Below are 27,961 nucleotides of genomic sequence, written 5' to 3' on the forward strand. Positions count from 1 at the left end.
GTTCTGTAGAGCTAGAAACCTCAGGCCATCAGGCAAGATTTGAGCCCACAGCGATCAGTCCCTTTCAGTGCTCAGGGCTAGGGGAGCCAGAGCTCGGCCCAACCCTGATGCCCAACCCTGATGCTACCGGCTGGTCACTATGAACTCCGTTCATTTCATTTAAAATTAAATTTATTTATTTTTTTTTTTTTGCAAAGTCATCGCCAACGCCGCAGCTACGTGGCAGGTGGGGGGAGCGGGGGGCGGAGCCACGCCGCGGAGTTGCCGCAGGTAAACAGCCCCCCTCCCAGGCGGGAGCGGGCCGCGCGGCCCAGGCAGGAGAGCCGCCGCCGCCCCCGGGAGGGACGCAGGGCGCGGGCCGGCTACAGCGCACGGAGGGGGCGGCGGCGGCCCGGCGCCCTGGCAGCCCGACCCCTCTCGCGGGGCGGCAGACCCCCGAGCCCCGCCGCGTCCCCGCTGACATCCCCCTTCCGGCGCCCCGCGCGCTGCGCCCCCGCGGTCACAGTCCCCCTCGCCCCCCGCCGCCCTCTCCGGCGCGCGGCCCCGCCCGCGCCCCCCGCCCGTACCCTGCCTTGCCGCGCCCCCGCCCCCCATGCACCACCTCCTGGAGCAGTCGGCGGACATGGCGACCGCGCTGCTGGCGGGCGAGAAGCTGAGGGAGCTGATCCTGCCTGGCTCGCAGGACGACAAGGCGGGCGCGCTGGCCGCGCTGCTGCTGCAGCTCAAGCTGGAACTGCCGTTCGACCGCGTGGTCACCATCGGCACCGTGCTGGTACCCATCCTGCTGGTCACCCTGGTCTTCACCAAGAACTTCGCAGGTGAGGCAGGGCGCGCGTCCGCAGGTGTTTAGCGCCCAGCGCTCTGAGCGTGCCGCGCGGCTCTCAGCGCCAGGCAGCTAGCTCCAGCTGGACCGCACCCACCTGGCCAGGCGGGGAGGCATTGCCCTCGGGTCTCAGCACAGACCTTGGGCAGCACCTCAGTCTGGCATGAGGGGTTGAAGCGAGACGGGGCCTCCCAGAGAGCCCTCCTCTGTTTTATTGTTGTTTGGCTTTCCATTCCTTCAGCCTCAAGCCGTGAGGAGAGTAGGCCTGTCAATGGGACTTGGGGTCTGAGTTGTAGACTGTCACAGTGTGGACTGAGGCTTGGAGGAGTAGCCAGTGAGGACCAGAGAAGGATGTTCTGAGTGTTGAGAGCCACTGCCCAGGGAGAGTGAAAATCCCATGATGCTTCACGGGACTCATGGGGCTGACAGTGTAGGAAATTGAGGGTACTTCTGAGGAGCTCTGAAGTACCCCCCTCCAAAAGTCTTCTGCAGAAGAGGTCAGACATGGCTGGCCTTGGAGGGCACCAAGCGATGATGGCCCAAGAGGCCACCCTTGGCTGGCAAAGGCAGAGTAGGTGGAAGATGGGGCAGGTCAGGGTAGAGTGAATAGGCTGAGAGGTCAGGGGGCCTGGTGTGAGAGGGAGCACGTGGGTGCACCTGTGGTCATAGCCAGGAAAGTGCACGTGCTTGATGGGCACTGCCTAAGATGACATGTTCAGAACAGAGCAGTAAGCCAACGCCAGGCCCTGGGGAGCTGCCTTCTGGTGACACAGAGACAGGAAATAGTGTCTCCCACCTGGAGCTGAGCTGAGGCAAGGACTCAGCCCTAGATATCCACATGCACAGGTCTAATTTGTGGCCCAGAGGTACAGGTTTCATAGCAGGAAACCGTCAGGGCTCCAGAGTTCCTCTGGAGGTGCAGGCCGCTCTACCCTCTGCAGCTCCTGGGGAACAAGAACAGGTATTTTAATACCCACCTCTTCACCGTCCTCCACAGGTGCCTCACCTTTCAGGAAACTCCAGGACCTAGAGATGTCCAACCTGAGAGGAGGCGTCCTTCAGACTGCTTAATACTACCCAAGGGTGGAGGAAGTTCTCCTGGTCTCCATCCTTGCACTCCAAAGGCTCTGACACTCAGGATTAGATGTCCCCATAAGCAAGACAGAAGAATTTGGGCACATGGGGCCTCCAGTCACACCCAGGTGTGTGCACAAAGGGGCCTTGGGCTGTGCTGGTCACGGTATCAGTCATGGGGTGGCTGGCTTACAACCACAGACATGTGCCTCACAGTTCTGGGGGCCAGAAGCACAAAGTCCAGGTGCGGGGAGGACTGAGTTCTCTCTCAATGCCCTAGAGAATGACAAGGACCCTTTCTTCCTGATTAGCTGGTAGCTGCAGACCATCTCTGGTATTCCGTGGCCTGTAGCTGCACGAGCATTGTGTCTGTCCTCTCTTGGGGATTTCCCCATGTCCATGTCCCTCCCTTGAGTTACAAGGACACAGCAGGGTTAGGGTTACTCTACTCCATTCTCACCTCATTTACATCTGCAAAGGCTTTTCTATCAGTCCACCAGGTATAGGGAAAGGATTTCAGCAGATACTTGGGAACACAGCTTTATCTATGACAGACTTTACAGGGTAGCTTCAGATGTGGGGGTACACATGGACTGATGTGAGCCCTACACTCAAGCACTGCCAGCCCAGCTTGTCACCTGTGAGGCCTCCAAACACCCTGCATCCAGCTGGGCCTGGAACCACCAGGATGTCCCCCAAAGTCAGCCCTGATCCTGGGCCTGTTCCTTCAAACCCCCTGTGCTTTCCCTCAGGAATGCATGTGCCCACCTGAGGCCCACATGTCTAAGCCCGTCTACCCATGCCAAGCTAGTCCCACACGAGCATGAGGAGGGCCCTAGTGCCTCTGCAGCATGGACAAGCAGCTGTGCTTGGCCAGTAAGGCTGCTCTTTTCCTGGGAGGACAAAGAATGAACCACCAGCCTTAATCCTACCGTTTGCCCTCCCTGACCTCCTGCATATAATTTTGAAGCGTGGACTGCTTCTCTTGGCTTTGATCGATGTTCAGAACAGCACGGTAGCCTCTTGTGGCTCTTCACCATCCTTTTGCCCCACAGAAGCTAGAAGCATCCAGGGACCTCAGGCACAAGAGAATCGGGTGTGGGGAAAGGCTGCCTTAATGGTTCTTTCTCCCGAGGCCTGAAAATGCATGGGGACCACTCAGTGAGAACATGGGAGATAAGACAGGTGCATACTCAGGCCCCTGTGCCAGGGCTCTGTGTGAAGGATTTGGGACTTCTGGCCTCCAGATCTGGGAGGTATGTGTCTGCTGTTTTAAGCCAGCCACCCCACTGCTAGTACTGTGACCAGTGTGACCAACGGTCGCTCCATTTTTTTCTGCATACTCCCGGGTCCTGCCTATAGGGGCATTCAATCCTGAATGTCAGAGGAGGGTGCTGTGTGGATACCCTCTCGGGAGGAGTCCACCTTCCTTGTAGTGGGTCCTGCTATGCTAAAAATGAATTTCCTTGAGCTCAGCACTGCTGATCTCCACCTAGCAGAGCTGGAGGTAGAGCTCAAGGTGTAGGGACAGCCCGGGAAAATCTCAGAGGACTCCTGTCTGGAGACCAGCTGGTGATGGGGCCAGGGCCACTGTGAAATAGCTCCCCTGCCACTCAGGCGGGAGTGGGGGAAGGGGAGAGAGGCAAAGAGCCACCAGATTGCTCAGACTGGGAGGTCAGCAACGACTTTTCCCTAAAATAGTCAAATAATCAGGTCCTAGGTACCTGGGGGTACTTTTGGTTATCGCCTGGGCATGACCACCCAGCTCACAGAAGTGGGATGTCACCCAGGAGGGGTCCCATTCTTAGTACTCTTTCTTCATTAAAGAAGGAAAACTGAAAGTGCCTCATAGGATGAGCACAGGCAGTCCTGCCCCTGGCCCCTGGCCTTTCCCTAGGCATCCCACCCAGCAGGATGGATCTCAGGGTGGACCTGTGAGAGATGGAGGCACTCCGACAGCAGCCCATCTGCTCTTTTCTGGGGCCCCTGAAGGTCAACCCTTTCTGCCCCGGGGATGAGTCTCACCCCTGCAAGGCCTGCAGCACTCAGAAGTATCCACCCATACCATGGCAGGAAGTACCAGCATGGAGTACTCCCCCACGTACATACACACATGAGGCAGGCAGCCTGCGAGAAGCCAGGGCCACCTGTTATCTGCCCACACTGCTGGAACAGACGAACACAAACCCAGTGGCTTCAAGCGATGCCCGAGACTAGGGTGTGGCTCAGCAGCAGAGTGTTCGCTTAGCATGCTGGAGGGCCTGGGTGGACCTGCGCCTCACACGCACCAAAAGGCAAACAAACAAAGCCGGCAAGAGAGCTCAGCCCTAAAGATGCTTTCCTCGGGCCTGACAACTCGAGTTTGATCCCTGGAATCCACAGGGTAGCAGGAGAGAACCAATACCCACCAGTTGTCCACTGACCTCCACATACATTCCACGGCACACATGACACCCACACACATACACGTAAACACACACACAAACGTTTCAAAATTAAGGAAAACAGTTGTCCTCCATTTCTGCAGACATCTGAAGTGAGTGTTACACTATGGTAAATTGTGGGCAGGGCCAGTCGTGGAATTTCCAGTGGCAAGTCCATTCCCACCTTCAGGACCTAGCTACGTCATGTCATTTGGCTCAGACCTTCTCTATGCTGCCACTGCCTGCCTTTGAAAGGGACTCCTGTGATCTCATTGTCCCACTCAGGTAATCCAGGAAAAGATTTGGACCTGTCCTGGGGGAGGGGGAGCTGAGAGGGCAGTGGTAGCTGTGAGGTGGCCAGAGGCAATAGCCTCAGCAGAACCAGGGATCCCTGGAAAGGCTTTTCTTCCACAAGTGACAGAGGCGTAAGTGAGCTGGGCTGTTTGCAGGCTGGACCCCAGGAGTGGACTGAAAATATGCCTGATGCTCAAGTTCAGCCCAACCCTGGACAGAATTCCAAATCAAAACCCTATAGGTCTGTGCTTATACTATTTAGACCTGCTCTTCTGGAGGCCTCAACAAGCACTTAATGCTCATTGCTGTTGTCTCCATGCCACTGTGACGGGGTAGGCAGTCTCAGCTAGTGCTTGAATCTCAGTGCACTCTTTTGAGCAGCAGGGTGCCCAGCAGCCCAGGTATACACATTACCGTCCTCTGGAGAAAGGACCCTCCAACAGCACTCTACAGAGATAGCTCTGTCTGCATTGAGATGGACCAGCTTTTGTGTCTCCTCCTTGAGCACCTGTACTTAACCAGGCAAGACTCATCGCCCCTGGGAAATCCCACAAGAGGGGCCTCACACAGAGAACTCCGTGTAGCCACTGTATCTGGGCAGAGCATCCAGTGTCTGGGTACCTGCCATCCTGCCCAGTTCAGGCCCAGCACGACAAGTCCACAGCACCACCACCCTGTGGTGGCCAGCCATGCTTGAGCATGCGCTCCTCTAGGTCCTTTGGTCTCAGCTGTGCCCTCAGAAGCACCATGTGCCTCTGCAGACACAGGCCAGCGAAGGAGGAGGTTTGGCTCCACTGGATATGCCCATGAGAGTATGGGGGTCTCTCCCCTTGCTTGTCCAACTTGCAGTTTGGCAGGCTGTAGGGATGGGCTTGGTACAGGGTGAGAGACAAATTCCCAGAGAGAAAACAATGCACCCTTCTGTGGCTTTAGGGGTCAACTGAAAGGAATATATATATTATATTATATATATATATATATATATATATATTATTATTATATATATATATATATATGAATAAAATTCCATTTTTTTCAACCAAGAGAGCTTTGCTTTCCCTGTTTGCTCTTCTCAGAGCCCAGCTCATCCAGCCTGGACACCTGTCCTCCAGGATCTCAGGTTAAAGGGCTCAGCTTTCTCTAACTCTCTGTAGCCTCCTCTTCAGCCCCTGACCACAGCCAGGTGCCCAGCTCTCATGTGGGCATGGCTCAGCTTCAAGGAGCCCCAGTACCTGACCATCTAAGCAAGGCTCACTCTGTCTAGCTCACCCACACCTCTACTGGAGCCTGCCTTTGGGGCTCTCCTTGACTGGGTTATGCTCTGGGAGTCCTTGAACCGTAAGCTTCTTTGAGACTTCATGATGCGAGGCTATGTAGGCAGATGGATATACCCTCAAATGGGTACCAAGGTCCTAGGCTGTTAGAATGGGGTCAAGACCCCTAAATGTTGGTACTACAAGAAGAACATGCAAGCCGTGGGGCCTCTGTCCCCTGCCTCTTGGGCCCCCGGAAGCATCACCTGTGATTGATGTCTGTGTTGGTTATTTTTCTAGTTGCTGTGGCAGAAACAACCTAACGGAGCAAGGATTTGGTCTGGTTCACAGTCTCAGGGAATACATTCCAACATGGGGAGAAGGCGTATGGCTAGGGTGGCTCCATCCATGGCGAGAGCTCCTGGCGTAGCTCGTTCCCATTGAGGTGCATATAACCCCTGTGACCTTCCCCTAGTTTGATGCTTCTCGCTAGGCCCCACCTCCCGAAGATGCCACAAACCTACCAAAACAGTGCTACCAGATGGGCACAAATGTTCTGGCACCTAGGAATCATGACCCAGTCTGGTGGGCTTTGAGCCTCCAAGTTTCCTGGAAACGAATTAAAAGCATGAGTTTGCAGAACAAGGCTGACCGTGGCCCGGTGTGAGCATGGGTAACATCCTTTGCTTCAGGACGTGTGCCCACTTAAGCAAATGCAGCTGGGCCCTTAGTTCATGTGCAGTGGCAGATGTGTCCAGCCTGTGAGGGTTCCCTAGCAGTGTCCACCAGCATCCAGGGTTCCCACGTTTCCCTTCCTCCAGGACAGGGGGACTCGTAAGAACCCTTTCACCTGTCACAGGCCATTTTTTTTTTTTCATGGAATTTGGGCCTCTGTGACTGCGTCTGGTTAGGTAGGAGCATCCAGGCCACCAATCCTGGCAATGCCAAGCCAGTGGCAGGGACTGGTATTTAGTCCATGTGGGATGCTGAAAGAGGGACCCTGGCTGCCAGCGTGACCTGTCTTGATCCTCCCTAGACCTTGGTTTCTCCTGTACATGCAGGCTCTCTGGCCTTTCTAGACCTAGATAAACAGTACTGGTCAGTTTCTCAGCTTATACAAGCAGGTCTTAACCCCTGCCTACCACTTTGTAAGGATGGGGACGACACACACAACACTGTCGTCAGGACACGGTGAGGGGAAACTGGCCTCAGAGGGGTAGGCCCACTTGGAAACAGCAGTCCCTGCATAAGGCAGGCGGCTCTATCAGAGGGGCCATAGAGTCCATGGACATGAGAGAGCCCAGCTGCCTACACAGGTAGGGGAGGGGTCTGAGCAGAGATGGGATCAGGTCTATCCCACGCCCTTCATCCCAAGACCTGGTCTTCCTCAGGCCAGTCCCACCTCTTGCCCTAGCCCATGTCTCCTCTTTACCCTAGAGGAACCAATTTACTGTTACACTCCGCACAACTTCACCCGTGACCAGGCGCTGTACGCCCGTGGCTACTGCTGGACAGAGCTGCGGGACGCGCTGCCCGGCGTGGATGCCAGCCTGTGGCCATCGCTGTTTGAGCACAAGTTCCTGCCCTACGCACTGCTGGCCTTTGCTGCCATCATGTATGTGCCCGCCCTGGGCTGGGAGTTCCTGGCCTCCACGCGCCTCACCTCTGAGCTCAACTTCCTGCTTCAGGAGATTGACAACTGCTACCACCGAGCCGCTGAGGGCCGTGCCCCCAAGATCGAGAAGCAGATCCAGTCGAAGGGGCCAGGCATCACGGAGCGCGAGAAGCGGGAGATCATCGAGAACGCTGAGAAGGAGAAGAGCCCCGAGCAGAATCTGTTTGAGAAGTACCTGGAGCGCCGGGGCCGCAGCAACTTCTTGGCCAAGCTGTACTTGGCGCGGCATGTGCTGATCCTGCTGCTCAGTGTGGTGCCCATCTCCTACCTGTGCACCTACTACGCCACCCAGAAGCAGAACGAGTTCACCTGTGCCCTGGGCGCCTCACCCGATGGGCCAGTGGGTAGCGCTGGACCCACGGTGCGCGTCAACTGCAAGCTGCCGTCCGTGCAGCTGCAGCGGATCATTGCAGGCGTGGACATCGTACTCCTCTGCTTCATGAACCTCATCATCCTAGTCAACCTCATCCACCTCTTCATCTTCCGCAAGAGCAACTTCATCTTTGACAAACTACACAAGGTGGGCATCAAGACGCGCCGGCAGTGGCGGCGCTCACAGTTCTGCGACATCAACATCCTGGCCATGTTCTGCAACGAGAACCGCGACCACATCAAGTCGCTCAATCGGCTGGACTTCATCACCAACGAGAGCGACCTCATGTACGACAATGTGGTGCGGCAGCTCCTGGCGGCCCTGGCTCAGTCCAACCATGACACCACGCCCACTGTGCGGGACTCCGGCATCCAGACTGTGGACCCCAGCATCAACCCTGCAGAGCCGGATGGCTCCGCTGAGCCACCTGTGGTCAAGCGGCCCCGAAAGAAAATGAAGTGGATCCCCACCAGCAACCCGCTGCCACAGCCCTTCAAGGAGCAGCTGGCCATTATGCGCGTGGAAAACAGCAAGGCTGAGAAGCCCAAGCCCGTGCGCAGGAAGACAGCCACAGACACGCTTATTGCCCCGCTGCTGGATGCTGGTGCCCGGGCCGCCCACCACTACAAGGGTAGTGGGGGTGATCCCGGCCCCTCCCCTGCCCCACCTGCTGCCTCTGACAAGAAACATACCCGTCACTTCTCCTTGGATGTGCATCCCTACATCCTAGGTACCAAGAAGGCCAAGACTGAGGCAGTGCCCCCTGCCCTGCCAGCCTCCCGGAGCCAAGAAGGTGGCTTCCTGTCCCAGACAGAAGAATGTGGGCTGGGCCTGGCTGCAGCACCCACCAAAGGTAGGGAGCCAGGCAGGTGGGGGATGGGGCAAGACGTAGATTCCCAGGGAGCCCCGAGCAGGAAACTGGCAGTCCCCCGTGTCTAGGGCACGAGGGCAGAAGACACCGCAGAACAACGTAGATGAGGTGGCAGCCGGGCTAGCTAGGGCTTGGTGACAGCTGGGCCAGCTGATGGGTTGCTCCTAAGGTGAGGTGCAGGCCTAACAGGAGTCTGGATGCTCCCATAAAGCAGAGGATGAGGAGGAAGGCAGGGCTGTGGCCACACATCTCCTTTGGTCAGTAAGGGCTTCGGGCAGATGTGGGCCACTGTGGGCGGGTGGATGGAGGGTGTTTAGCAAACAGCACTGCTATTCACGGGTGGCGAGACTTAGCTGGGCAGGCTGCTAAGTGCAAGGGTGCCTGCCATCCATGGAAGCTAGGGGCCCAGCGGGTCCCGTGGGTGACACCGGGAGGGCCGTAGGAGCGAGTGAGCTAGAAGGTGAAATGCCTATGTTCCTGCCTGTTTGCAGATGCTCCACCCCCCGAGAAGGAAACCCCATACCCCACAGAGCCTGCCCTGCCAGGGCTTCCATCTGGGGGCCCATTTCACGTCTGCTCACCCCCCGCGGCTCCTGCTGCTGCCCCCCTGTCACCAGGCAGTCTGGGCAAGGCTGACCCCCTCACCATCCTCAGCCGAAATGCCACCCACCCCCTGCTCCACATCAGCACGCTCTATGAGGCCCGGGAAGAGGAGGAAGGAGGCCCCTGTGCACCCTCAGACATGGGCGACCTCCTCACCATCCCCCCACCCCAGCAGATCCTCATCGCCACCTTCGAGGAGCCAAGAACAGTTGTGAGTACTGTGGAGTTTTGAGGGGCAGGGCCCTCCAGGCTGCCAAAAACTCTCTGCATGAGCCAGGGATGGCCCAGCTGAGCCTAGCCTTGAGTAGACCTGAACTCTGCTCACCCAGTACTGCCTACACCCCCAGCCTCCTGTCTGCATGCCACGGGGCCCAGCACTCCTTCCCCCTGGCTCACCATGGCATCCACGGGTGCAGGCTGGGGCTAGAGCGCAAGGTGGGGGGGTAGGGTGCCCACCCTGGCATCAGGCGGCCCCTGTGTGCTGGGCCACAAGAGAGAGAGTTTATTTTTTGTCGTGGGTTTTGTTGTGTGCTGAGACAACTCAACAGACCCAGTTGGGCCCAGCCTAGGGTGTGTGAGGAGGAAGCTTGAGAACGGTGGCACTGACCTCAGGACAGACCCCAGGGGTCACTCACTTAAGGGCCTGGCCCCTGCAGAGGGACCTGATGCCTTCAGGTGGGGGAACCGAGGGCTGGCTGCCCCAGGTCCAAATCAACATGCACTTTCTCCTCCTAGCCTGACACACACTTTATTTTACTATGATTACTGTAACTGACGAGCTTATTTATCATCAGGAGAATTAGGGTGCATTTAAAGCAAAGGATGGTGTGTGTGTGTGTGTGTGTGTGTGTGTGTGTGTGTGTGTGTGTGTGTGATAAGCAGAGGTGGGTGTGAGTGTGCAAGTAAGCAGGTGTGGGTATAAGCACCTGCCTGAGTGCTGCTCGAGTTTGCCAGAGGGCACAGTGCCCACACGCCAGCAAGCTCACGAACAAGTAGGGGACAAGCGTGGTGTGAGTGAGCCTGAGCGTGTGGAGTGTGCGAGTGGTACCCACGTGAGCAGTGGGTGAGAGCAGGCCTAGGCACCAGGGTGCAAGTGAGGGAAGGAATACAACGCAATAACCACATCCCCCTCCCGGGTCCCCAGCTGCTGGCTGGGCTGCTTCCCATGGGAGTCCAGGCCCCACTGGCCCCACCCCTATTACCTCAGCCACGCGCCACGTGACGAAGTATTAACAAGGTAGCACCGAGCATATCAATAAATACTATTCTGATAACTCCCTGTGCTTTGAGGCCCTGCCTCCCTGTACTAACTAGAGCTGCCTGCAACACCCATCCACACCTGGGCATCTCTGGGAGCCACTGGGTCACAGTGGGCAGGGCCAGGCAGCCCAGGATACAGGAACATCAGGCCTCCACCCGGAAGTGTGAGGAGGGGGACCATGGGGCGCTGGGTTGTGGGGCTGTGGGGGGACAGAGTATTAAGGGAGCTCTCTGGGGAGGGACAGAGTATCTTAGTCACTGCTCTATTGGTGTCTGTGAAGAGACACCAGGACAATGGTCACTTGAAGAAGGAAGCATTTAATCAGGGGGTTATCATCTCAGAGGGTTAGTCCGCGAACGACATGGCGGGGAGCACAGCAGCACGCAAGCGTGGCGCAGGAGCCCAGAGCTACATCCTGATCTGCAGGCAGGAAGCAGAGAGTGTGGGTCTGTCTGCTGAAACCTCAGAGCCCACCCCAGGGACACACCTTCTCCAACAAGGCCACATTGCCAAAGCCTTCCTCAGCAACCCACCATCTGGGAACCAAATATTCAGATATATGAGCGTACTGGGGCCATTCTTCAAACCACCACATACAGCCTGCCTGGCCCCAGGCGCTGTTAAGTGCGTTACCAGGGACCACAGAGCTGGCAGGATCCGGGAAGGGTTCTTGGTTGGTAGGTCCTGGCTGTGGTCAGGATGCACTTACCATGTTCATCAGAAGGTCCACAATAGAGTTTCAACCTCAGGCCCAACTTTCAGTTAGACAAAACTGGCCCTATAGAGCGGCATGCCCTGCAGGCCAGGGTAGGTGACCATGTGGGTTTGAACAAGAAAGTCCTTGAAGACAGGTGACTGAGGAAGCTAGGCCAGGAATTCATAGACATTCGGGGGCATAGGTCATATATCAAAAGAGAGAGGCTCAGCTGAGATCAGAACAGCCACCTCTGCCTGGCTTGTGCCTCCTGAAAGCTTACCTAGCCATGGGACAACCCTGAGGTGGGCAGGGCAAAATGTTCCCATGTCCTCCACTGCCGCAGTCCAAGCCTAAGCATGCTGACCATGCAGAGACCACATTCTGGTTTGATTATTCGTTTTAAAAATGTTTTGTTATTATCCACTTAAGGCCAAAACAGATCACAGGACCCCTGCCACTGGTTTAGTTGGGGGATACAGGGAACCAATCCTGGGGCTTGCATATGCTAAGCAAGTGTTCTATCGCTGAGTTACACCTCCAGCTCAGACACCTGCCATAGGAAAGGTGTTTCTTGTTCACAGACAATAGAGGGGACATCCCACATCACACAGGGTCACACCAAGGAATACCGACCGGGGTGAGGCTGGCAGAGAGATAGCCATCCCCAGGAAGGAACAGATCGGGCAAGTGAGAGACGGAGGATCCTCCAGTGTGGATGGCTTCTGTGGCTGCTGGACTCAGGCTGTGCCTAATTCCTGCCTTGGAGTGACTGGGACAGGTGGATAGTGGCCCAGACTGTGGGAAAGGGGTAGTGATGGGCACTGCACATAGTGTTACCTGCCCACTTTGGGGAGTGCTCTGCCTTAGAAGAAAGGCACCTGTCCAGAGCCAGCAAAGCTCCCAAGTCGGCAGATGAGACTCTAGAAGACAGCCAGGTGTGGCACCACAGCATTTAATCCCAGCACTTGGGAGGCAGAGGCAGGCAGATCTCTTGAGTTTGAGGCCAGCCTCGTCTACATTGTGAGTTCCAGGACAGCCAGGGCCTCATAGTGCGACCCTGTCTCAAAGTCAAACCAAAAACCACAATACAATACAGAAATGCACCCTGTCCTCAGAAAGCCCACCCTAAGCTGATGCTGGACACTGTCCCTGGGATTCAAGGCAGTACACAACATTTCCACACATTCTAGGGAGGAGCTTCTGAGACCCCATGGAACCCTGGGGGAACAGCTGGCTGCCTCCAGGCTGCTTGCTCCCCTGGAGAAGATGAGCCACGGTGCCACGGCCCACACCCACAAATTGGCCCCTTGACGATGATGAGCAGGCATGGCAGCTAAAATAACCCAAGAAAACTTGGGGTGCTGGCGTCTTTCCTGCTCCCTGGCCCTCTCTGCTCACATACCCACCTGCTTCCTGCACGTGGCATATAGTCCACCCTGCATGTATGATATCCACTCCCTACAGCTCAGCCTGAACACCCAGAGGCTTGCTTGGCTCAGATGGGGAGACACTCAGATTCTAGGGAGCCGCTGGTCTGCATGGTACCAAGTCCATCTGCTGTACCTTCCTTATCGGCCCTGTTTCCCTGTTCATGAAAGGAAGTACCATAGAAAATTCAGACAGTGTCTGGGCATGCTGTCCCAGAGCTTATACAGAGCAGAAGTAGCCATGGGAGAGGCTGGGCCCACTGGAGCTGGCTCTTTGGGAGAACCAAGGCCAATAAAGCAGCCGCTTCTCACCTCTATTCTTGGATTAAGCCTAGAGGGACCTCTCAGAAGAGTCCTGTCTGGAAGAGGTCGGTGCTGTGAGTAAACAACGCTGTCTCTGTGTGCTGACCTTCAAGGGGCTGCTTCTGGGGAAGGGGCTCAAGTCAGTGTCCTGCAGAAGCAGACAGAGAGTGAGTTCCTGTTTCTTCACGCCTTATATACCTTTCTCTGCCCAGGGGTACTGTGCATCCTACCATCTTACTCCTCAGAAGTGTCCTCTGGCTCCATGTTCCCATTAGCTAGTTGACCTTCCAGGAAGCAGATGGCCAGGGGCCCAAAGAAAGAATAGTCATGATCCCTGGGGTCACCCTGAGCTGAGCCACTTGCCAACTTGGGGGCTCCCTTTCTGGCCTCTGCCTCAGCTCCGCTTCTGTGGGACCTGTCTGGTTCAGGTTGTCTTTGCCGTTCTCACACCTGACCTTTTCCTTGCTGTGCCCCTCAAAGCTAACTGGGAGCCCAGGAAGGCCTTCCACACTGTGTACTCACAATTGCTTCAGAAAGCTCCTTTCCCTTCCTAGGGGCTCTGGGCGCCTCCGGCCATGTGGAATCCTTTCCCCGCAAGCCTCACCTGCCCGCATTGGCTCCCCGCATGGCTCACCTCAAAAAGCCCCTCCGGTGGCTGCTCTGCTGAACAAAGGGGCCTCCCAGGTGGCCAACTCTGTGATAAGTCACCCGCTCGCCTTGTGGCGGAACAGAACCTGCTGGAACAAAAAGCATGCTTGGGAACAGCTGGTCGAAGGCAGAGCTCAGCTAGCAGGCTGTTCACCCAAGCAAAGCCTAAGGTATAGGGGAGGCCCAGGCTCTACCAGCTGGGGATCTGCCATGGTTTCCCTGGCAGCGTGGCCAGACATGTCCCCCAGACACCATTGCCTATTTCTGGCCCCTGCAGACACCAGTAGGTGAGAGGGCATCTCTGGTTTTCATCACCTTCCTCCCCCAACAGCCACTTAGCCAAAGCAGAATTCTGGCCCTTGAGGCAGGGCAAACGGGACATGGCACTGTGGTCTGCCCACAGAAACCGACAGGCTGGGGGAGAGCCATCCCAGCCAACCAGGACTGGAATCCAGGCCCATTCCTGACACTAGCCTAGCAGTAAGGTTTTCAAACAGTACAGGTACCGGGAGAGTCACCTCATCGTGGGTGCTCTGTGAGCAGGCAGAGTGGGTGGCAGGCTCGGCTCCGAGCCCATCCCTGCTGCCTTCTTTCTGTTGAGCCGCACGAGTGTGGCTGAGGAGGCCAGAAGAGGAGAGGTGACCACGGAGCACAGGCAAAAAAAGTAGCGAACCACAGGGACACAGCCGAGACTCCCCAGAACAAAGATGTGTGTCGCTAAGGGGCAGGGAAGGCAGAGGTCACCTGGAAGCCAGGCCCCTTGGGGGATCGAGAAGCTGTATGGAGGAGATGGTAACAAGAGGAGCAGCAAATGCCTGCCAGTAGTCTCCATGTGGACCTCTCCATGCGTAACCACTTGCCGGAGGGAACCCTGCCTGGTGCAGAAAGGATTAACTCCCCGACAATAGCCAGGTTCTAGAAGGGCCATTCAGAGGACCGATGTCAAAGGCCAAGGCCAGGGCTGCAACCTCTCGCCTCTTGGAATCTGAAAGGGCTGGAAGGGGCAGCTGGGAACTAGGCAGAGCTTGCTCCCCCTTTGGAAGGTCTGTGTCAGGGCCTGCTCTGGGTCGTCTCTGTCCGACCCCCACAGTAGCTCATCTTGGGGCACTCAATGGAGAAATGTCCACTCTGGGCCCACCTGGCTCCTCCCATCCATTCACCAACCTTGGGCAGAAGGACCAACAGTCCTCTACAGCCTGGAGACCTGAGTGGGCCAACTGGCCCCACCCCCTGTCCCGTTCTAAGGTGCAGTTGGAGACTGGATACCCGGAGGCCTGGGCACTGGTGGAGGCAATCACTGGGGCGCCACCCACCCAGAGACCCCGCCGTTTCCAGACTCTCGGCCACACGCAGCGGAACTCGCGAGGCCCTGATGGCCTAGGGGACTGACTTGGCCAGCTTCTTGCTCCTTAGTCCTGCCTTTGAGCCTCTCCACCTGGCATGTGTTTCCCCAAGGGCGCGTCGTACGATCCCTAGTTTCTGTCCCTTTCCTGGGCTGCTGACTGCTCCCTGGACGCTAGGCCACCGTGCGGACGCCTTAAGTACACAGCCCCATTGCACAGACTTGGCTGTGGGGTTAGCACCTTCCCCCCACACCACCACCCCGCAGCGTGCTCCGGGTTGCTCTCTAGGACCTGGGGGCGTCGGGCCGGTAGGCGGGGCCCTGCGCTCAGACCCCGGCGGGGGCGGGGTCTCGCGCGCGCGCGGCCCTGGGAGGCGTTTCCCGGCATGCCGTGCGCGGCCCGCACCCTCGGCCTGTCCGGCCCGTCCGGCCGCCCCGCCCCGGCTCACCCCGTCAGCCCGGCGACGCGCGCATGGAGGCCGGCTGAGGAGCGCCGCCGCCTCGCTCGGTACGCCGTGGCCTGGCCGGGCGGGCGGGCGGGCGGGCGGGCGGGGACTCCTCGCGCCTCGACGGCGCGCGCGCGCGGGAGGGCGCGGGCTGCAGGTGGGGGACTGCGGAGAGCAGGGGCACGCATCCCACCGGGTCAGGCTGACCCAGGACGGGGGGAGAGATCTCGGTTCTCGGGCTCGCGAGTCCCACAGACAACCCGGACGCTCAGCAGCGCTCCGCTGGCTCTGGGACGTCAAGAGCTTCTCGAGAAGTGGGGGCAGCCGCCTCCGGGCTGCCGTGCGCCCCGAGCGGAGGCGCTGCAGGTTCGCCGGTCTTGTGAGACTCTGCTGTCTGTCCCGGGGCCTCCCTCTCTTGCCTCCCTAAGAAGGCTGGTCTTGCGGTGGCCGTGAACCTGTGGGCAGGATGCCAGCAGGGCTCTGGCAGAGTGGACAGCCACCAAGAGCCTGCAGGCCCCGACAGGGCATCTCCAGGTGGACAGAAACGAGGTCCCGGGAGGGCCGGCTAGGCTTCTTCACCTCGGGTGTGTTTCCTCTTCCGGCCCTCGGCTCTGCCACACTTGGGTAAAACACGTCTTGCTGGAGCAGGTTTTCTTGGGTCCGGCAGTGCCCGGGCGTCAGAAACGGACAAGAGGCGGCCAGGGCTTCTGTACACCCTGTTATTTCTTTCTCTCTTGGTTTTCTGAGTGCGCTCTGACGGCCTGTCTAGATTTTTCCATCTGGTCGTGGTCAGCTCTTGACGAGGGGTAGGAAGCCAAGCTGCCATCTGAGAAGCAGTTTTTCGGAGATTGCAGAGCGTGATGGGTGTGTCAGCTCGGGGTGGTAACAGGGGTTTGTGGGTTAAGAAATTGAACAAACGTCTGTTTCTCATACTTTCAGAGCCTGGGAGTCCAAGGTCGAACGCTAGTCTTTTGGGTTGCTAATGAAGGCGCTGCCTGTCTTGTAGAGGTCCCTTCTCATTGTGTTCTCACAGCTGCTTAGTGTCTCTTATAAGGACACCAGGTCCATCATGGGATCTGCCTTATGGCCTCATCTGAATCCACTCGCCTCTTAAAACCCTTGCCTATTGATGTAATCACTTCGAGGCTGAGATTTTCAGTATGTGAATTTGGGTAGGACACACTTGGTTCGGATTAGTAGGATCCAGAAGAGAGAGACAGTTGTGCGGCTGGGCAGGCAGGACCTCTATGGTTACTTAGACCTGTTATGCCAGGGCCATACCTCCCCGTGAGCCCTGGCATGAAGAGACCTTTCCTGACCTTTGAGCCAGCGTTTTTTCTCTTAAAGCCGCAGATTCCTGGGAATTTTCAAAGGTCTAAGCCTAGTTCCCCTAGAAATTTAGCAAATGCTGGAAGTTTTGGCGTTTAGCATGTAGAAGCATCTTCTTGCCTGGTTGGTAGCAGATCTGGAACGGTGTCTCCTACAGTCCTGCTCAGCAGGGAGAGCTGGTGAGAGGCCGGTTTGACAGAAATCACAGCTCTCTGGCTTTACCCTGCAAAAGTCTACAGTGTGGTCTTGGCCAGGAGCCGGTCTGGAAACTGTCTGCTAACTGCTGGGGATTTAGGAAGCGATTTGCTCACCCTGGGGAGGTTGAGCAGTAGGAGGTCACACAGCTTGACTATGTCTGAAAAGGACACGTAACAAGTGTAGTGCAGGTCCAGGGGCTGGATGCTTAGGTGAGTATGAAAGCGGAGGTCTGTCTGTCTGTCTCCGTTGCTCGGTCAGAAATAATGAGCAGGGTGAGGAGGCACTAGTCACTAATGAAACTGCCTCTGAGAGGCAGGAAACCAAAGGATCAGAAAATGCATAGATTTGATGGTGGCAGGGACTCAGAATCACAGGCTTCTGTCTCGGGGGAGGTGGTGTGGAAAGGCTGTCAGTGGCCTTCTTGTCAGGGAGGCCTGACCTCCCCCCACCGACTGGCACCGCTCTGCACGAGCGCCTATGCCCCAGGGCTGGGAGCCACAAGGGGTCCTGGTGCTGTGTTTGGGTGTCTGACCATCAAAGGGCTCAGAGCTTGGCTCCTGACCAGCCTGTGGCCTCCTCCACCTACCACAGGACTGGAGGTGACTGGAGGTGAAGCCAGTCCTGCTGTGGACCAGCCAAGGACTCTCCACAGCTGTCTGGAGCCAGCTTTCCAGCTTTGGTGGCCTCCATACCCCCCCCACCAAAGGCTCAGAGGCACCCTAAGCAAGCTCTGAAGGGTAGATCTACGGAGCTACTGCAGACCTGCAGCCGCCCCACCTCTCAGAGGGCAGGGCAGGCAGAGACGACGTGGTCCTTTCCCATTTGCTGCAGCCTCTGGCTGGCCCGCCCACTTGCACAGGATGTTTTAAGTTTTCATCTCATGTTTGGCAGCCTGGTGCTGCTGTTAGGACTACCGGTTTGCTTCGGGTGCTCATCCAGAACAAGGGCGATACTCTCCCTTTTCACTGTTGGTCCCTGTTTGGGCTACACTCCCTGCCCTTGACTGGGGTTCCATGGAGTTGGGGGGACAGTCCCTACCCTGTCCCGAAAGGCAGGTTCCCCGTCCAAGTACATTGATTTCCCTGTTCCTGTTTCTTTGAAGCATTTCGTTCTGTTAATGAAAGGAGACCCATAGGGTGAAACTGTGAGCAGATGCCATGGGGTTGAGTGTAGTCCTGGCCATGCACAAGCCCTGAGCCAGCAATGGCACTGCCCAGATGTGCTGATCTTTATATAAAATGCCCAGGGTGCATGTTAGGATAGGTTCCAGACCTGGGAGAAGGGGGACCCTAGGGCAGAGCAGGAAGCTAAGTTGTGCTTGCCTCTCTAACAGCCAGGAGCGCCATAAGGCCAGGAGCACGTGGTTTCAGAGGCTATCTCCGAGTGTCTGCTGCCCTCTGCCTTGTAACCCACCCTGGCCCTGCTCCAGTTCCTCTTGCAGAAGGTTAATAGTGCTTAGGATTGCCTGCCCCCGTTTTACTGTTGACCACAGCATTAGAAGTCTGATTATACCCAGAGAGACCCCTGAATCACATTTACACAATAGGACCAGAGGAGACACAGGGCTGGGGTGGGGAGCTGACAGCTCTGAGAAGTGTGCAGACAAAAGCGGTAGGTCAAAATGAACCCAGAAAGTCCCCAGGTCTGCGGGGTACCACTGTCATCTTACCATACCCCATTCTGACCCAGCTCTTTCCAGGGCACATTTCCCTCAGTACGCATTACTGAGGTACTCAGACACATCAAAACAGAATCATCCTTTCTTGCTGTAGCTGAAGGAAAACTAGAATATTCTAGTTCCTTAATATTACAAAACCCAGGAGTTAAGAACATGTACTGTGCGCGCTCTCTCTCTCTCTCTCTCTCTCTCTCTCTCTCTCTCTCTCTCTCTCTCTCTCTCTCTGTCGCGCTCTCGCTCTCGCTCTAAAATTTCAGGCAGGGTTTCTCTGTGTAACTCTAGCTGCCCTGGAGCTTGTTTTGTAGACCAGGCTGGCCTCAAACTTAGAGATCCGCCTGCCTCTGCCTCCTGAGTGTGCCACTGCTCCCCATAAGTACTGCTCTTAGAAGAACTGGTGTTTGACCTCTGGTGGCTTACAACCACCTGTACCTCTGGCTTCTGGGTATCTCTCCCCTGTGGGTACTGTACTCGTGTGCACAAAACACACACAGACACACAAATATACATAATTGGTAATAAAAACTCTTTGGCTAGAGAGATGTCTTAGTGGTTAAGAGCACTGACTTGACTGCTCTTCCCGGAGGTCCTGAGTTCAATTCCTAGCAACCACATGGTGGCTCACAACCACCTGTAATGAGATCTGGAGCTCTCTTCTGGCCTGCGAGGACACATGCAGGCACAATACTGTATACATAATAAATAAATCTAAAAAAAAACAAAAATTAAAAAACCTCTTAAAAACATTACTACGCCCAAGGATCAGATTTTTCCAGTAAACTTGTCATTTTTAAAGGGGTTTCTCCAGCCAGGACCATTATGTCTGCTAAGCATTCCTGTCTTGACTGTTCAGCTCCTGTGGGCTGGATAATGTTGACATATTTGGTACACACACATACACGCACGCCCGCGCTTCGTTTTTTTCCCCTACTTTTTTTTTTGGGGGGGGGGTGGTTCAAGACAGGGTTTCTCTGTGTAGCTTTGCGCCTTTCCTGGAACTCACTTGGTAGTCCAGGCTGGCCTCGAACTCATAGAGATCCGCCTGCCTCTGCCTCCTGAGTGCTGGGATTAAAGGCGTGCGCCACCACCGCCCAGCATTTTCCCCTACTTTTTTATTTATTTTTCTATTATCAGCTTGGTACAGTATAAATTCTTATCCTAATTGTGAAATGTTTCATTGAGGCTTGCCCAGTAATTGAGTAAAACCAAAACTTATAAGCCACAGTCTACACGCTTCTTTGTTAAAGCAACATATATAAAACAAATATAACATTGTTATAAGTAACCTATATGTTATGGGTGATGATTTTGTTTTGTTTGAGGAAATAGCTTCTATAATTCATGAAACCCACCAGCATGGAATTGAAATACCTTTACATGTTTTTTGCTAAAACTATATAGGTGGGGTGGGGTGGGGCGGGGCGGAGACATGGCTCAGCAGTTAAGAGCGTCAAACTGCCCTTGCAGAGCACCTGAGTCCAGTTCCCAACACTTATATCAGGTGCCTCCGGATCACAGTCACCTGTAACTCCAGCTCCAGAGTAATCTGTCTCTTCTGGCCTCCACAGGCACCCAAACATGTGCACATACCCACACACAGGCACATAGACAATGTGTACATGTATGACTGCCAGGTAGGCGGTATCTGACCACTGGTAGGTCCGTGAGTCTGCTGGCCTTGCTGGGCCATGGTTTGAAGCTGCCTCTGTCCTCTTTGGTCAGTGTGTTACTCTGTACCACCTGACACTCTGGGCCCCCAACCCTGGGGCTCCCAGTAACGCAGTAAGGAACCACAGTGTCAGGGACTGGTTACCAGGGTACCGCCCCTTGTCAAGTTTCTAATACAGTGTCTTTCATGTTAGGCTTCTTGGTCTTTTAAACTGGAAAACTGTCTTGGCTCCCCGGATGCCGTCTTCTTGCTTAGTCTTTGTCCTTCTGGCTGGTAGCCAGACAGTTGTGGCCATCGTTATAAAAAGAATGGAGGGTTTCCTTGAAGTGGCTTTGTCACAAAGGCTCTGGGGTTCCCACCATGGGGACAGCAGCCACAGCACTGTGTCCTGCAGTGACCCCAGAGGAGTCAGTGCAGCTCCTCAGAGACACAGGTTTGCTTCACTGTGTTTGCGCCTGTTGTGGGTCAAAGCCCCTGCATGCCAGAGACTCCCCCTGTGCACAGCCATCCCATATGTTACTCACGGAGGCTGCTGGCCTCTCACCAGTGTGGCACATCCCAAAAGGACCCTAGACCTCAGACCGCCTACATTTAAGCAGGAAGACGTCAATGGTATAGGCACGGGAAGGCCAAGGTCCTATCCTAAGGGTTGTTCAAGACTGACCCAATTCTGTTGTCACAGTGATCCCTGATCCTGTCCCTGGGACCCTGGGTAAGAACTATTATCTGTCTCCTCAGGCATCCTACATCAGTCAGGAAGCTGCTGTCCAGTCATGGAGGGAGAGGAGAAGCCAGCTCAAGAGGTAAGGGAGAGCTGGGGGCTGGTGGAACATCCTCTAAACAGCCCTCTTCCCAGCCCAGAAATAGCTTTTGCTGTTGCACACAGCAGAGTGAGGCTCCTGGTGGGGCCACCCTGGCCCCTTTAGCTGTTTCTCTACAGAGACCTAACTTGATAACTAGGGTTTTTAGAGTCCAGCAAGAACTTCCGTGGGGAAGGCCTGAGGCAAATGGTCCCTCTTGGGCTTGCTAAGGAGGTACAACAGGTCTGGTGTGTGCCTGGCCTGTGGGGTGGGGCCCAAGTATTTGGACACTTACCTGAACTCCCTCTGCAGGCTGATATGGAACCCGTGGTGACATCAGGGGCCTCAGAAGCAGTGCCAAGGGTGCTTTCTGGAGACCCTCAAAACATCTGTATGTTTCCCTTCAGGACTTGGTATAGACACAATGCTGGGCCCCAGGGAGGGGGTGGGGACATCAGTGGCCTGCCCAGTTCGGGGAGGGAGTAAAGGCAGCGGGAACCCCGCACCACACTCAGGTGCCTTATAATATCCTGAAATTGGCTGCCAACCTATGCTTGCCCAGAGCCTCTGCTTCCCCTAAGTCCGGCCATGCGTATGACCGAGACACTTCCAGGGCACCTGGTTACCCCCTCTCCCCCCATCCCCAGCACTCTCCTATGACAGTTTGGGTCCAGTTGACGGAGGTGAGAGAGCTCCTGCCCGGGCCCCTCAGATAGTGCTCTGCTCACAGATGTGGTCAGGCGGCTTGCCCGGTCATCTGGGTCCGCCAGCTGTGTGAAGTGCTCTGCCTGCCAGAGATGATGTGTCCAGTGGGAGTCAGTTCTCCCTGAGGGCCTGGACAGAGTTTGGGACCAATACACGGGCAGTTGTGCCCTGGCGTCAGGCCCCAGCCCACTGTGGCTCTGCTGCTGTTGCAGCTGATGTGGACGCCTTCAACTTGCTCCTGGAGATGAAGCTGAAGAGACGGCGTGAGCGGCCCAACCTTCCACGCACTGTGACCCAGCTGGTGGCCGAGGATGGGAGCAAGGTGTATGTGGTGGGCACTGCTCACTTCAGTGACGACAGCAAGCGGGATGTAGTGAAGGTGAGCACTATGCATGTGTCCGCCTGTCCTCCAGGGACACAGTCCAGGGCAACCAGGCAAGAGCTGTGCAGCAGGTATTTCTAACTCTGGAGTCCCCTGGAGTGATAAGTAGTGGTTCCTGCTCCACAACTCAAAGCCTTAGGCTTCTTCATTTGGACAAGGAAAGCTGTCTCGTGGCTTCCTTTGGTTGCTTTTTCTCTAGCATTTGTCACCGAAGCCACACAGGCTGTTAGCACTGGCTGCCCCCTGGTGTGGGCTCCTTGTCCAGTGTGGAAGTGCCGGTAGAGTTCTATTAGAGTGTGGCCCTTGCTTTACAGACTATCCGGGAGGTGCAGCCGGATGTGGTCGTTGTGGAACTCTGCCAGTACCGTGTGTCCATGCTGAAGATGGACGAGAGAACGCTGCTACGAGAGGCCAAGGAGGTCAGCCTGGAGAAGCTCCAACAGGCTGTCAGGCAGGTGCGCATAGGAGCCGCCCCACGGGCTCTGGGTGCCCAGGCTACATAGGGGCCCGAAGCTTCTGCCCTTCTCTGTAGAGCCAGAGTCTCCTTTGAGCTGATGGCAGGCAGGCTCCTCCCTGGGCCAGCCTTCTGGTCATCGCAATGGTACCCTGGTTGCCAGCCCACTCTCACCCAAAAGAGGATCGAGGCTGGAAGGGGAGATGGATAAGGATCCTCCACAAGGCAGGGACAGGGCAGAGCTGATGCCTGTTTTCCTAGGCTGCAGTGGTGGGTCTGAGCCCTGTCTGGCCCACCTCATTGCTGTGTGTCCCTTGTCTTCCACATTGCCCCAGCCCTGCAGGGCTAGGGGAAGCAACACTTGGGAGCACATCCTTGTGACCTGCTTTTCAGAGGGCACAGGCATGCCTTGCCCCAGCTGCAGCGTACGCCTCCTCTTATTTGAAGGAAATGAGTGTTAGAGTCTTATGTGACTGTCCCAGACAGGCTGAGCACTTTTCACCCCGGAATCTCCCAGATGAGGGGTGTCACCGTAGACCCTTACTGGATACCCTGTAAGAAGAAGTCATCATTCAGTCGGGTGTGGGTTTAATACCAGTCATGTGTCATCCCTGTCCCCAACCCCCATGCACTCTCCTTAAAACAGAGGGTCCATACTCCACTGGAAGAAGAGCCAGGCAGCTGGCTGGGCCCAACAGTGAGGGCCTGGGTAAGGGTCAACAGAGCGGAGAGGCTGGCACCTGCTGCCCCTCGTCCCTCAAGGAGTCTCAGATGGCATGTAGTCTCCCCAGCAACAGTGTGTGATAACATGCACAGGTGCTGCCCACCAGGGGGCCACTGTCCTGGTGTCCAGTTTTTATTGTGGGTTGGCCTTGTGGGCACAGCTGACGTCATCAGCTCTAGTTCCTCCAGCAGTAAGCGGGTACTGCCTGACCCATGAGCTCCACAAGCTGAGCATGGTGACACACAGCTTTAATCCCAGCATTTGGGAGGCAGTGGCAGGTGGATTTCTGTGTGTTCAGTTCTGTGTGCATATCCAAGGCTAGCCTGGTCTACAAAGCAAGTTTCCAAGCCAGCCAGGGCTACATTTTAAAAAACAGACAATAAAATAAATCTCATGGTCAGCCTAGACTTTGCAGCCTATCCCCTAAGTCAGGTAAATAAGGACACTCCTATTGGATAAATTATCTCCAAGTGCACTTTCCTGAATCAAGGGCCAGACTTTCCTGGGAAGGTAGAGTAGACGGTCCATGTAGCAGCTCACAAGTGATCCTTCCTAAGGAAGTGCCAGCCATGCAGGGTGGAATCTCAGCAGACTGATCCATACCTTAGGGCCTGACCAGACCAGAGGCAGCCAGTGGCCACTGTGGATGCTAGGCATTCATGTTGCCCTCCGCAGATGGATGTGGCAAGTACTGAGGTTCCCTGTTAGTTTGCTCAGGATCAGCCTGTGCCTGCCTCCGACCCCTGGTCAGGTGGTCCCTGTCAGTAGCTCCTTCTCTATAAAGAAGACCATCCTATAGAGAAGTTCTATAGTTGACCATCCTATAAGAAAACTTTTTTCAGAGGCAACACATTTGAATGATTCTTGAAGCCAAGATGACCTGCTGTTGTCTGACCCTCCTCATGCCCCAGGATGGCCTGCCCCTGGCCACTGGAAGGGGCCTGAGACCAGTCATAGGCTGGGGCCTAACTCAAGGGCACCCTGGGATCTTCATACTGCTTTGCCTTACTCACTCTGCAGTATAGCTGACATGGTTCCTCTTCCTGCAGAATGGGCTCATGTCTGGACTCATGCAGATGTTGCTGCTGAAGGTGTCTGCCCACATCACTGAGCAGCTGGGCATGGCCCCTGGTGGCGAGTTCAGGGAAGCCTTCAAGGAGGTGGGTGCTAGGCCTAAGGGATTTGTGGATGCCTTAGTGGGGGCTGGTGGCAGCCTCCTTGGTGTCACAAGTCCTAACACCCAGCCTCTACCTCAGGCTAGCAAGGTACCGTTCTGCAAATTCCACCTGGGTGACCGGCCCATCCCTGTCACCTTTAAGAGGGCCATTGCTGCACTCTCCTTCTGGCAGAAGGTCAAGCTGGCCTGGGGCCTGTGCTTCCTGTCAGACCCAATCAGGTAGGACAGCCTCCCTGGCCTATTCATGGCACATTCCCCACCTGCTCTGGTCCCTGTCCTGAGTCAGCAACACAAGACTTCCGATGTCTCCATCCCCACAGTATGCCAGCAAATCCCTGTTTATCCCTCTGAGCTAGCAACATGCCCTCTGTCCTCAGCAAAGACGATGTGGAGCGCTGCAAGCAGAAGGACCTATTGGAGCAGATGATGGCAGAGATGATCGGGGAGTTCCCTGACTTGCACCGAACCATTGTCTCAGAGCGTGATGTCTATTTGACTTACATGCTGCGGCAGGCTGCACGGCGCCTTGAGCTTCCCCGCGCCTCCGATGGTGATGGACAGGCCAGGGGGGGAACTCCCTAAATACTGGTTCTGTGCCTGCCACTGACTTTCACCCTCCCCTGACAGCTGAGCCCAGGAAGTGCGTCCCATCTGTGGTTGTGGGTGTTGTTGGCATGGGTCATGTGCCTGGCATTGAGAAGAACTGGAGCACCGACCTCAACATCCAGGAGATCATGACGTGAGTGCCTTCCCCACCCCACCTGGAAATCCCTGCAACTGCACGTGGTGGTGACCCATAGATGGGAAGACCTTGGGAGTACATGCTCCAGCCAGGCCTACCACACCTCTCCCTCCCACAGAGTTCCCCCTCCGTCCATCTCGGGCAGAGTGTCCCGGCTGGCCGTGAAGGCTGCCTTCTTTGGCCTGCTGGGCTACAGTCTGTACTGGATGGGCCGTCGAACCATGAACCTGGTCCTATCACTGCCTGCTGCGCAGTTCTGCCTCCAGAGGGTGAGCGAGGCTCGGCCAGGCCGGTAGGAGGACCATGCAAAGGAGAGACCACACCCAGGGGCTCTTCTCCTCTGCATCACATCTGGTGCTCCCGAGGAGCTGGCATCACCTGTCCAGAGATGTCCCTGGGTGCAGATACATCCAAGCCACCCCCTATGGGGGCCTAGGCCAGGCTTATCCTACCTTCCCCATGCCCAGCCCACCCAAATAAAGAATATTTAACTGTCTGAGCTCAGGCTTCCCAGCAGCCCCATACACACACTGTAGGGGCCACCCATGGGCGTCAGGGCCGTCCACAGTGTCAGGACCCAGCGGCCTAATTCCAAAAGGGCCAGAAGCTGAGGGAAGGCACTGAGGTGCCCCACACCTAACCCCAGGGTGGGCCTGGCAAGCTGTTGCTCTACCTACCTCACTGTGCCTTGTGCTCTGGCCGGCAGGAGCATCTGGCCCCGAGTGCATCTCACTGTGGGTTTGGGGCCGGCAAGTTTGGGGAGCTGGGTGTCCATGCAGCTCTTTCCTGTAGGTGTGTAGGCCTTTGGCTGGCCTAGACATGCATGTGGCGTTGCCAGCTGTATCTCTACCTGCAGAGAGTCTGTGGTTTGGTTTTTTGTTTTTTTAATGTCAAAAAGTTTTTTACTCAGGTAATTTTGACGTCAAAGAAAAAACAAACTGAAGCAAATATCAGGAAATACAAGCCTTAAATCCAGCGAGGACAAAGAAGTCTTTTTATTTGTATTCGTGTGCCCCGAGTGGGCAGTGTATGTCAGAGAGTCAGATGGGGGTCCAGGGCAGCCCCTGCTCGACTCTACTACAGCTCAGTGTGGCGTTGGGCTGCCTCAAGTATCAGCCTGCTTCCCTGGCTGCCCTTGGTGCTGGGAGGGGCTTGACCTGATTCCTGTGCATTAGGTGGGATGCCCAAACTGGACAGTAGTGGACCCACTATGGGCCACAAACCTAAGGCCATGGTTGGCTTGTGCACGCCAGCCATTCATGTGTACAGGCTGGGGCTCCTGACATACTGCACAGCCTGGCAAGACCAAGACCACTCTGAATATCCTTGTGTTGACTGCCAAATCAGGTGAAACACTGAGCTGGGCAGGGGATACAGGGCTGGTTGGGCTGTGTACTTCTGTCTCACACTCGTGGATTCATTCCCTAGAAAGAGAAATAAATTTTAATTTTGGAAGCTCCCGTTTTGTGCAGTGTATGAAAATGGGACTCAGGTGATGGGGACTGGCTTCCTCTTTTGTCATCTGCCCCCAGGTCTGCAGGATGCTAGAGGTACTCCTGCATCCCAGGGTACACACTATCCATCTCAGCAAAGTATACAGGCTGGCCCCTGGTGCTCACTAGTATCTAGCAAGGTTATCTGTGTGCCAGCCAAGTGCATGCATTCAGCACCTGTATACCCTCTGGTTCACACTTCAATGCCTGACAGATGTGGGAGCGGGAGTATATTATTTCCCGGCCAGAGCAAAGCCAGTGAGGTCCGTGTTGGTGGCAGCAGCAAGAGCACAGATGCTCTGGCCGGGGCTGAGGTGCTATAGCCCTGCTCTCACAAAAAAGAGGAATGCGTACACATCATCCCACCTCCCGTGCAGAAGGAGGGAGATTCACTCGTGTAACCACACAGCTCCAGGGGCAGGCGAGGTTCACTGTAGCTTTAGAAGCCCACTGTGGCCCCAGGAAAAGTTCCAGATGTGAATTCTTAAGGTCTAGAACTGAAGGCAGAGGCTGAAATGAAGAGACACAGCCAGGAAGGGATGTGTGCATTTGTCCATGCTCAGAGTCTCCTATTGGAGACTAATAGGTTTCCTGAGCACTGGATGCTGTCTACCTCCGCCATGAAGGCTCATATCCACCTAGACTGCAAGTGACAGACACAAAATGGGGAGAAAAGGAAATGTGATCACTTCAGAGAGAAGTTCTGTATATGGAACCCAGGTTCCAGGTAAGCTCAGACCCCTACCCTGACCCATTGTCCATCCTCTGCTTCAGCCTTGCCCTGGTACAATTGCTGATGCAAATTGTCTCTGTATTAAGTTTTAGGTGGCCAGCTCCCACCTGTCCCACAGATCCCAGGAACACTGACAAGATTTCTGGCCCTTCTCTGGTCAAAACATGAGAAAAATTGCCCTGATGGGAGGGCACTGCATATTCTACATTCTAAGAACATATTTGTACTTTATTGTAGAAAGGAATCTACATACACACATTTGATAGTGTGTTCTGAGTTAAGCATAAAACTTATCCAAACAGCTGACTCAGGAAGAACGACAGACTCGGGCCCTTGTTTGCAAACCTCCCCCTGCTACAGAGAGGGG

General features: G+C 55.7%; 2 protein-coding genes and 1 long non-coding RNA gene across 8 annotated transcripts; 2 read left to right on the plus strand and 1 right to left on the minus strand.

The window, feature by feature from the left end:
• The first annotated feature begins 550 nt into the window (after positions 1–550).
• On the plus strand, positions 551–10,663 carry Panx2 (pannexin 2). Of its 2 annotated transcripts, XM_015995078.3 has the most exons (4): positions 682–818; positions 1,821–2,025; positions 7,305–8,768; positions 9,278–10,663. In XM_015995078.3, the coding sequence occupies exons 3-4, from the start codon at positions 7,481–7,483 to the stop codon at positions 9,619–9,621; spliced, it is 1,632 nt and encodes a 543-aa protein (XP_015850564.1). In that variant the 5' UTR covers positions 682–818; positions 1,821–2,025; positions 7,305–7,480; the 3' UTR covers positions 9,622–10,663. The 2 variants fall into 2 exon arrangements, with proteins under 2 accessions (XP_006976198.1, XP_015850564.1); XM_006976136.4 differs by lacking the exon at positions 1,821–2,025 and having other exon boundaries at positions 551–818.
• A 2,423-nt stretch (positions 10,664–13,086) lies between these two features.
• On the minus strand, positions 13,087–15,014 carry LOC121824255 (uncharacterized). 2 transcript variants are annotated; one of them, XR_006066059.2, is made up of 3 exons: positions 14,890–15,014; positions 13,712–13,811; positions 13,087–13,225 (listed from the first exon to the last, which is right to left on the minus strand). It is a non-coding gene; the product is annotated as an uncharacterized LOC121824255 (long non-coding RNA). The 2 variants fall into 2 exon arrangements; XR_006066060.2 differs by lacking the exon at positions 14,890–15,014 and adding an exon at positions 14,244–14,346.
• Positions 15,015–15,434: 420 nt separating this feature from the next.
• Trabd (TraB domain containing) lies at positions 15,435–27,859 on the plus strand. Of its 4 annotated transcripts, none has more exons than XM_076556562.1 (10): positions 15,435–15,575; positions 21,123–21,187; positions 21,497–21,575; positions 22,102–22,268; positions 22,586–22,726; positions 24,499–24,609; positions 24,706–24,845; positions 25,004–25,176; positions 25,254–25,365; positions 25,487–26,823. In XM_076556562.1, the coding sequence occupies exons 2-10, from the start codon at positions 21,158–21,160 to the stop codon at positions 25,662–25,664; spliced, it is 1,131 nt and encodes a 376-aa protein (XP_076412677.1). In that variant the 5' UTR covers positions 15,435–15,575; positions 21,123–21,157; the 3' UTR covers positions 25,665–26,823. The 4 variants fall into 4 exon arrangements, with proteins under 4 accessions (XP_076412677.1, XP_042121345.1, XP_042121344.2 ...); XM_042265411.2 differs by lacking the exon at positions 15,435–15,575 and adding an exon at positions 15,770–15,879; XM_042265410.2 differs by lacking the exons at positions 15,435–15,575; positions 25,487–26,823 and adding exons at positions 15,965–16,097; positions 27,681–27,859.
• The last annotated feature ends 102 nt before the right edge of the window (positions 27,860–27,961 follow it).

This window comes from Peromyscus maniculatus, chromosome 20, assembly GCF_049852395.1.
Source record: "Peromyscus maniculatus bairdii isolate BWxNUB_F1_BW_parent chromosome 20, HU_Pman_BW_mat_3.1, whole genome shotgun sequence".
NCBI classification, from domain to species: domain Eukaryota; kingdom Metazoa; phylum Chordata; class Mammalia; order Rodentia; family Cricetidae; genus Peromyscus; species Peromyscus maniculatus.